Source organism: Oncorhynchus mykiss, chromosome 18, assembly GCF_013265735.2.
Source record: "Oncorhynchus mykiss isolate Arlee chromosome 18, USDA_OmykA_1.1, whole genome shotgun sequence".
Taxonomy (NCBI): Eukaryota; Metazoa; Chordata; class Actinopteri; order Salmoniformes; family Salmonidae; genus Oncorhynchus; species Oncorhynchus mykiss.
In genome coordinates, this window is record NC_048582.1 from 40,457,194 (window position 1) to 40,467,183 (window position 9,990).

Below are 9,990 nucleotides of genomic sequence, written 5' to 3' on the forward strand. Positions count from 1 at the left end.
ACATTCGCAACTCAACAATCATCTATTTGATATTTGCAGTGCACGCTGCCCAAATTGTGGTCCCTTCCGACTGTAGGCTATGTGAATTAAAACATTCCACAGCTTTTTTTTAAAGAAGCTAATGATCCTCTATGGACAAATCATACATTCTGGCGTAGTAGCCTATTTTGAGTGATTGTATTTCTTTCTGTATAGACAGGAGTAAGCTAATTAAGCTAAATAATTTTAGCAATTTAATTCAATTCACTTTAGGGAAAGCGTAGCTTCCCCTAGATTTATGGACACGCTGCCTATGCCTTTTAATGTGGCATGAACTAAACAAGTCATGATATTTTCACCTGATTGCCAAACAAAGGCTCTCATGTAGGCTATCCGTGCACATTCGTCCAAATAATTTCAGCAACCAAACCCCAACAGTGCACTGTGCAGCTGCAATTTGATGAATGGAAAGAGACACCGGTTACAAATACCAACATGTATTGTAATGACATTCTGCAATTGTCATTAGGCCTACACTTGTAGCCTGAATTGATGCATCCACTGTTGTCCACACAGGCCTCAGACTCCGAATAGACCTCCAGCGTCTCGGCCTCTCGTCTCCGCCTTTACAAAATGTAAGTGTTCTCCTCAAACCACAATGCAACATGGAGCATAGTTGTTCATTTGAAGATGTTTCATGTGGCAGACATGCAGTAATGTTAAATAATGGTGTAGTAGCCTATAGCTTTTGGGCATGTTGTATTAATTGCGATAGGCTCACGTTTTATAGGTACACTATTTATTTTACCGGGACGCTGTACCGGACCATACCGCCTTACTTTCACCCTTGGGTTAAGGTTAAGGTTGTTACGTTTAGGAGTTAGGTATAATGGTTAAGGTTAGGGTTAAGGTTAGGGTTAGGGTTAGGGTTAAGGTTGTTACGTTTAGAAGTTAGGTAAAGGGTTAAGGTTAGGGTTAGCAACATGCTGAATAGTTGCAAAGTATCGAAAAAGAAGTAAGTAGTTAAAAAGTTTATAATTAGCGCAAATGATTAAGTTGTCCATGACGGAAATCGAACTAGAAAACTTTAGGTTGTTATTCGTTCGCATTATATGTCCACCCATCCACCCTGACCAACCACATTACTTTCGTTTTTGCCTTAATTAACCATCTGTCTTACAGTTGAAGTCGGACACTTAGGCTGGAGTCATTAAAACTTGTTTTCCAACCACTCCACAAATTTCTTGATAACAAACTATAGTTTTGGCAAGTAGTTAGGACATCTACTTTGTGCATGACACAAGTAATTTTGACAACAATTGTTTACAGACAGATTATTTCACTTCACAATTCCAGTGGGTCAGAAGTTTACATACACTAAGTTGACTGTGCCTATAATCAGCTTAGGAAATTCCAGAATAGACTAATTGATAGACTAATTTACATAATTTGAGTCAATTGGAGGTGTACCTGTGGATGTATTTCAAGGTCTACCTTCAAACTCAGTGCCTCTTTGCTCGACATCATGGGAAAATCAAAAAAAAAATTGTAGACCTCCACAATTCTGGTTCATCCTTGCGAGCAATTTCCAAACGCCTGAAGGTACCACGTTCATCTGTACAAACAATAGTACACAAGTATAAACAACATGGGACCACGCAGCCATCATACCGCTCAGGAAGGAGAGGCGTTCTGTCTCCTAGAGATGAACGTACTTTGGTGTGAAAAGTGCAAATCAATCCCAGAACAACAGCAAAGGACCTTGTGAAGATGATGGAGGAAGCAGGTACAAAAGTATCTATATCCACAGTAAAACTAGTCCTATATCGACATAACCTGAAAGGCCGCTCAGCAAGGAAGAAGCCACTGCTCTAAAACCACCATCAAAAGTCAGACTACGGTTTGCAACTGCACATGGGGACAAAGATCATACTTTTTGGAGAAATGTTCTCTGGTCTGATGAACTGGTGCACTTCACAAAACTGGTGCACTTCACAAAATAGATGGCATCATGAGGGAGGAAAAGTATGTGGATATATTGAAGCAACATCTCAAGACATCAGTCAGGAAGTTAAAGCTCGGTTGCAAATGGGTCTTCCAAATGGACAATGACCCCAAGCGTACTTCCAAAGTTGTGGCAAAATGGCTTAAGGACAACAAAGTCAAGGTATTGGAGTGGCCATCACAAAGCCCTGACATCAATCCTGTAGAACATTTGTGGACAGAACTGAAAAAGAGTGTGCGAGCAAGGAGGCCTACAAACCTGACCCAGCTCTGTCAGGAGGAATGGCCCAAAAATCACCCAACTTATTGTGGGAAGCTTGTGGAAGGCTACCCAAAACGACTGACCCAAGTTAAACAATTTAAAGGCAATGCTACCAAATACTAATTGAGTGCATGTAAACTTCTGACCCACTGGGAATGTGATGAAAGAAATCAAAGCTGAAATAAATAATTATTTCTACTATTATTCTGACATTTCACATACTTAAAATAAAGTGGTGATCTAGGATTAAATGTCAGAAATTGAGTTTAAATCTATTTGGCTAAGGTGTATGTAAACTTCTGATTTTAACTGTATGTAACCATACCAAATGTAACATATCATACTATTTTGAGCATCTCGGATATACATTTACTATGTTACGTCTAGTCTATGAGACCAGGCTTACTGGAGAGTTGATCGACAGTATCTACAGCCATTAATTTGGTCTCCCATCCTGGGTTTTAACCAAGTCCTGCTGAGATGTTATATTTGTCACCGGACTAACAATGTGCTATCATAAGAATGATTACTGAGAGATCTCTTAATAACTAAATATATTCACTGTTTCTATGGAAATAATTCCAAAGGGTAGGTTTAACAGAGCAACTAAAATGTAACAATACGTTAGAAGTCATATAGCATCTATACTATTTAGGCCTATATAGCATTTGCAAAGTCATCAGCAGCTATTGTTTCAATTCAACCCAGAGTTCAACTACAAATAGACAATACATATAGGCCTAGGGTTTTAAGCTTTCCAATCTCCCCTTCCTTTCTCTCCTCCTCTTTCCCCCCTATGATTTCTCTCTCTCTCCCCCCAAACGTTGTGGGTTTCAATATGTCCAAGTGCACTTGATCGGCATTGGACAGACACACTTTAAAAGTGTATAAATGTTTCTTAAAATATAGTGCTGATACGGTATTTGCAATTTACCTAAATTACAAGAGAACTCCCTAGGAAAGTTTTTGTTGTTGCGTGCAATACCCCAAATAGCCACCAGGGGTAGCTAACAAACGGAGCTATTTTGCATGGGAAATCAAGTTGCTTCCACACATCCGGCGAAAAAAAAAGAGAACGATGGCTACAGAGGGTTTCCAAACCTGTCGTCTTTGAGTAATTATTGTCATTCTGGATGAAAAATAGCGATAGTATCACCCCCTCCCCCAACATACATCGTGATGGAAAAGAATCCCGTCACACGGTGGTCATAGTGGCACGAGCTTAAAACTGTTTCGTTACAATCCGGTGTTCGTAGCAAGCTAGCTAGTTGTGCTGCGTGGGCTTGCGTCACCGGGCAGCTGTCCGTCAAATTCCTTGGTAAGTAGCCACTAGCTATGCTAGCTAGACCCCATAACTAGCTAGACTGCAAGTCACTTTTTTGTTTCTACCGAAGCAAGCTAGCTACACATGGATAGATAGCATGATGATCGTGTGACATTACGATTCTACCGAAGTCTGACAGTTTGCTCGATGTAAGTAATTGTGACAAGAGAAGTTATTTACCAAAGTAGCTACGATACAACAAAGGAGGACGTAATGCACGCCACTTCGCTCAATGTGCATGAAATGTCAAAGGAGGAGGGTGTAATGAGATGTAGTTAGGCTCGCTAACTGCATTGCCTTAGACATTTTACTGTTTTTAGAACAACAAACGTTAGCTAGCGAAACCCAATTCCACCAACAACAAAAAAATCCCTTTTTTTTTTACGGCATAATTATTTGGGTACACAGGCTGACTTCAGTCTCATTCATCACTTGTCTTGACAGCTGTCAAACTGGGTTGCTCAGTTACAAACTGTCAAAGTGATGTAACGCAATCAACTGCAATCTAACCTTTACACAGCTCATCTCTCATCAGACTATGTAGGCCTAATTACCTAAAACGACATATAATGTGTGTAACATATATCTTAAACATGTTTCCCCAGGGAGGGGTCTATAAAACACAAAATGGCGACTCCAGTCAACATCCAAAACCCCAGTAAGACGTGGGAGCTGAGCTTGTATGAACTGCACAGGAGCCCACAGGTAATGACGGCCACGTTCCACGTAGGAATAATTACAAATGCATCCCGGTGAAAAGTGATTTAATTGTATTGCATTCCCAGAAACAGAAGTGCTTTTTATAGTTTCTCATAACAAAAATCTGTGTAAGGAACTGTGACCATGGTCAATCAGTTTAACGCTGACCCATGAAGAACATGGATGGGCCATCATAGACTTATATGTGCCTGTATTGTCTGACACATTCCCCTCCCTGCCTGCAGGAGGCGATCATGGACGGCACAGAGATAGCTGTGTCCCCCCGGAGCCTCCACAGTGAGCTGATGTGCCCCATCTGTCTGGACATGTTGAAGAACACAATGACCACCAAGGAGTGCCTGCACCGCTTCTGCTCCGACTGCATCGTCACTGCACTCCGATCAGGGTGAGGGACACGCACAACTGTGTGACTATTTGAGGATGACTATATTCTCGCTACTCCGGACTGTGCGCTCGTATAAATCTGAGGAGAACCTCCATACTAAAGATACTTTATAAAAGCGTATTTTTAACTCGCTCTCTGTCCTCTCCTCCTCAGGAACAAGGAATGCCCCACGTGCCGAAAGAAGCTTGTGTCGAGACGCTCGCTCCGCCGCGACTCCAACTTTGACGCCCTCATCTCCAAGATCTACCCCAGCCGTGACGAGTACGAGGCCCACCAGGACCGGGTGCTGGAGAGACTCAACCGGCTGCACAACAAGCAGGCTCTCAGCTCCAGCATTGAGGAGGGGCTGCGCATGCAGGCTCTGCACAGGTAGGAGATGAGGGAGGATTGGGGTAGGATTTATAGGTTTCCCAGAAATCCCAGTTGAAAGATTCTTGGAATTAGGGGAGAGTTGTCAGACTTAGTATGTAGACAAACAAACAACACTGACTGCACAAGTCAGGGAAAGTTCCTACTTTATTGAGGATTCGAAGTTTAAAATGGCCTCTCTCGCTCTGCTCACCCTTGACGCCCCAGAGCCCAGCGAGTGCGCAAACCGGCGCAGGAGAGCGACAACACCACCTTCAGCGGCGGCGAGGACAACGGGGATGCACGGTCACACCTCTCCCACGACTCTGCGCCCTCCCACGCGCCCCTCCCCCCGAGCCACACACCCTCTGAGGCCGGGCCCAGCCGGAACCCTAAGCGGCCTAGGGTGTCAGATGAGTCAGGCCCAGAGGTGGATGGGGGCAGCCCCACGGCCCCGCTCCGGCACCACAAAGAGGGCCCTGGCTCAGAGATAGAGCTGGTTTTCCGTCCGCACCCCCTGCTGGTCAACACACAGGACTACAGCCAGACCAGGTGAGGGCTGTGTGTGGAGGGGGGGGGGGAAGCTGTGAGGTGTTCTGTTATGACTTCTCAAATGATGGTAATTTCAATTCGGAATATATTCCTGAAGGGTCTTTTTTAATAGTTTTGTTTTTGTCACTCCTCATTCCTGTCTCAGATATGTGAAGACCACAGCCAACGCCACAGTGGACCATCTGTCTAAGTACCTGGCTCTGCGTATCGCTCTGGAGGAGAGGCAAAGAGACAGCCAATCCGATGCAGCGATGGAGAAGGGGAAAGAGGGAGTGGAGGCGGGGGCTAAAGGAGAGAAATCAGCAGGAGGGGCCAGCCTGAAGAACGTCAGTGAGAAGCAATACACCATCTACATCACCACATCAGGGGGCCAGTTCTCTGTGAGTACACAAGCTTATCCGTTCTCTTTTTTTTCAGGGTGGGAGCTATTATCAATGACTATTATCCGTTCTCATACCTCTGACACACGTCTCATTTTTTTCCTATCTCCTTCCTTTTAAACTCTACTTTTATCCTCATCCATTGCTTTATTTTTTCCTTCCTACCATTCCCTTTGACTTGTTCTTCTCCCTCACGTTTCTCTGTACCTCTTTCTCAGACTCTGAACGGCTCCCTGACTTTAGAGCTGGTGAATGAGAAGTACTGGAAGGTCAGAAAGCCTCTGGAGCTTTACTATGCCCCCACCAAGGACCAACCTCTTCAACCATCACAGCCACCGCAGCAGAAGTCCCCACAGCCCAAAGAGGGGTGAGGAGGACAGGAGTCCTCCCTCTTCAGCTGTTATCACTCGCTGTCTCTGACAGATTTCTGTGTGTGGCGTGTAGCTGCTTCTAAGGTAGTCATTTGGAACATTCCATAGATTGAAGGTCTTCAACTTTGACCTCAGAATCTGAAGGTTTTCTGTTTTTATCCTCCGTAGCTTCTAATCAAACCTGAGTATGAAGTTGTTTTTGCAATTCCTACACATTTTTTTCCTTAATCGAATGGTTGACTTAAAATGCTGTCTGGACCGGTGTGCACACCTACGTAGTCCAGCCTTCCTTCAGACCACCAAGTGTTGCTTGACCTTGCATCAGGACTGCCAGATTTTGTTGATACATCATTTCAGATCAGTGTGAGAATTCATACACTACCGGTCAAAAGTTTTTCAAACACCTACTCATTCAAGGGTTTTTATTTATTTTGACTCTTTTCTACATTGTAGAATAATAGTGAAGAGATCAAAACTATGAAATGACATGTGGAATCATGTAGTAACCACAAAAGTGATAAACAAATCAAAATACAGTACATTTTATAGTTGAGATTCCTCCCCTTTTTCAAACAGTCTTGAAGGAGTTCCTACATATGCTGAGCACTTGTTGGCTGCTTTTCCTTCACTCTGCGGTCCGACTCATCCCAAACCATCTCAATTTAGTTGAGGTCGGGTGATTGTGGAGGCCAGGTCATCTGATGCAGCACTCCATCACTCTCTTTGGTGAAATAGCCTTTACATAGCCTGGAGGTGTGTTGGGTCATTGTGCTGTTGAAAAGCAAATGAAAGTCCCACTAAGTGCAAACCAGATGGGATGGCGTATCACTGCAGAATGCTGTGGTAGCCATGCTGGTTAAGTGTGCCTTGAATTCTAAATAAATCACTGACAGTGTTACCAGCAAAGCACCCCCACAACATCACACCTCCTCCTCCATGCTTCACGGTGGGAACCACACATGTGGAGATCATATGTTCACCCACTCTGCATCTCACAAAGACACGGCAGTTGGAAACAAAAATCTCCAATTTGGACTCCAGACCAAAGGACAAAATTCCACGATCTAATGTCCATTGCTCGTGTTTCTTGACCCAAGCAAGTCTCTTATTATTGGTATCCTTTAATTGTGGTTTATTTCAGCAAATCGACCATGAAGGCCTGATTCACACAGTCTCCTCTGAACAGTTGATGTTGAGATCGGTCTGTTACTTGAACTCTGTGAAGCATTTATTTGTGCTGCAATTTCTGAGGCTGGTAACTAATGAACGTATCCTCTGCAGCAGAGGTAACTCTGGGTCTTCCTTTCCTGTGGCTGTCGTCATGAGAGCCAGATTCATCATAGCGCTTGATGGTTGTTGCGACGGCACTTGAAGAAACTTTCAAAGTTCTTGAAATTTTCCGTATTGACAAACCTTTATGTCTTAAAGTAATGATGGACTGTCGTTTCGCTTTGCTGATTTGTGCTGTTCTTGCCATAAAATGGACTTAGGGCTATTTGGTAAAGTACTATCTTCTGTATACCACCCCTACCTTGACACAACATACCTAATTGGGTCAAACACATTAAGAAGGAAAATGTACTTTTAAGAAGGTACACCTGTTAATTGAAATGCATTCCAGGTGACTATCTCATGAAGCTGGGTGAGAGAATGCCAAGTGTGCAAAGCTGTCATCAATGCAAACGGTGGCTATTTGAAGAATCTCAAATACAAATTATATTTTGATTTGTTTAACACTTTTTTGTTTCCTACATGATCCATCTGTGTTTTGATGTCTTCACTATTATTCTACAATGTAGAAAATAAATAAAAACCCTTGAATGAGTAAGTGTTCTAAAACTTTTGACCGGTGGTGTACATTGGAAAATGTTGTAGAGATTAACCCCCTTTTCCCTTTGAGACAGACTTGGGATGACCAGAGGTCATATAGGATGGTTGAATTGAATATTATGCAAGAATATACTGCTATACAGCAGTAGATTGGGACTTTTCTATACTGAATTCAGCTTGCTTTGAAATTAGTTAATGATTGTAACTATTTATGTCATATTTAATTTCTTTAAGACATCACTGATGCACTATGCCGCTTATTGAGGATATCAAGTAGCAACGGTTGGTGGAATTGAGCTAGTTAATGTGATTTATCCTAAGCTTGGACCCATAGGGTCCACAGGGCTTTTTCCTAATGCTAGCTTTCACTTCCTTTAAGTCTTACCTGATGCACTTTATACACCGAGTATACTAAACATTAGGAACACCCCCCCCCCCAAAGGGATGCTGGCCCATGTTGACTCCCAATGTTTCTGACAGTTGGCTGGAGGACCATTCTTGAGACACACGGGGAAACTGTTGAGCGTTAGTTCTTGACCCAAACCGATGCACCTGGCACCTACTACCATACCCCTTTCTAAGGTACTTAAATCTTTTGTCTTACCCATACAATCCATGTCTCAAGGCTTAAAAATCCTTCTTTAACCTCCTCCCTGTCATCTACACTGAAGTGGATTTAACAAGTAACATCAATAAGGGATAATAACTTTCACCTAGATAGTTTCATGGAAAGAGGTGTTATTGTTTTGTATACTCAGTGTATGTTCTGCTGGCATATAATGGGTTTTCTTACCTCAGTTTTTCTATGATCTTTGTACAATTAAGGCAATATATCCCACTTTGAACTGTTACTCAGCTTGTTTGTATTGCAATTCCTCTTGATCCATTCAGCACAATAAAAAAAAGGCCAGGATTGCGTTGGTATGAAACTGGTGCTGTGGTGTTATGACATTTTACATACAGCTCATTTTGAAAGTATTCAGACCACGACTTTTCCAACATTTTTGTTGTTACAGCCTTATTCAAAAATGGATAGAGAGAAACTTATACTCATTAATTTACACAAAATACCCCATAATGACAGTGAAAAGTTTTTTTGCTCGTTTATACAAAATAAAACATACCTTATTTACAAAAGTATTCAGACCCTTTGCTATGAAACTCAATTGAGCTCAGGTTCATCCTGTTTCCATTGATCCTTGGTAAACTCAATTGATTGGACATGATTTGGAAAGGCACACGCCTGTCTATATAAGGTCCTACAGTTGACCGTGCATGACAGCAAAAACCAAGCCATGAGGTCAAAGGAATTGACCGTAGAGCTCTGAGACAGGATTGTGTCAAGGCACAGATCTGGGTACGGGTACCAAAAAATGTCTGCAGCATGGAAGCTCCCCAAGAACACAGTGGCCTCCATCATTCTTAAATTGAAGAAGTTTGGAACCACCAAGACTCTTCCTGGAGCTGGACACCCAGCTAAACTGAGTAATCGGGGGAGAAGGGCCTTGGTGAACTCCATGATTTTCTGTAGAAATGGGAGAACCTTCCAGAAGGACAACCATTTCTGCAGCACTCCACCAATCAGGCCTTTATGGTAAAGTGGCCAGATGGAAGAAATTCCTCAGTATAAGGCACGTGACAGCCCGCTTGGAGTTTGCCAAAATGCACCTAAAGGACTCCGACCATGAGAAACAAGATTCTCTGGTCTGAATGCCAAGCGCGACGCTCCCCATTCAAACTGACAGAGCTTGGGAGGAGCTGCAGAAAAGAATGGGAGAAACTCCCCAAATACAGAAGTGCCAAGCTTTTAGCGTCATACCCAAGAAGACTTGAGG

General features: G+C 43.0%; 1 protein-coding gene across 4 annotated transcripts; it reads left to right on the forward strand.

Annotated features, from left to right (window-relative positions):
• The first annotated feature begins 3,279 nt into the window (after window positions 1-3,279).
• On the forward strand, window positions 3,280-7,016 carry LOC110496235 (E3 ubiquitin-protein ligase RING2-A). Of its 4 annotated transcripts, none has more exons than XM_021572018.2 (7): window positions 3,280-3,563; window positions 4,175-4,274; window positions 4,514-4,674; window positions 4,828-5,043; window positions 5,242-5,574; window positions 5,720-5,954; window positions 6,173-7,016. In XM_021572018.2, exons 2-7 carry the CDS (start codon window positions 4,197-4,199, stop codon window positions 6,323-6,325), a joined length of 1,176 nt encoding a protein of 391 aa, XP_021427693.2. In that variant the 5' UTR covers window positions 3,280-3,563; window positions 4,175-4,196; the 3' UTR covers window positions 6,326-7,016. The 4 variants fall into 4 exon arrangements, with proteins under 4 accessions (XP_021427693.2, XP_036808700.1, XP_021427691.2 ...); XM_036952805.1 differs by having other exon boundaries at window positions 5,251-5,574; XM_021572016.2 differs by lacking the exon at window positions 3,280-3,563 and adding an exon at window positions 3,573-3,718.
• Window positions 7,017-9,990: the final 2,974 nt, after the last annotated feature.

Bases quoted from the DNA above. Each gene is read 5' to 3' on its own strand.
- LOC110496235 (XM_021572016.2), top strand. The intron at 5,575-5,719 runs GTGAGGGCTGTG...TTCCTGTCTCAG, and splicing joins CAGGACTACAGCCAGACCAG to ATATGTGAAGACCACAGCCA. The intron at 5,955-6,172 runs GTGAGTACACAA...CCTCTTTCTCAG, and splicing joins CATCAGGGGGCCAGTTCTCT to ACTCTGAACGGCTCCCTGAC.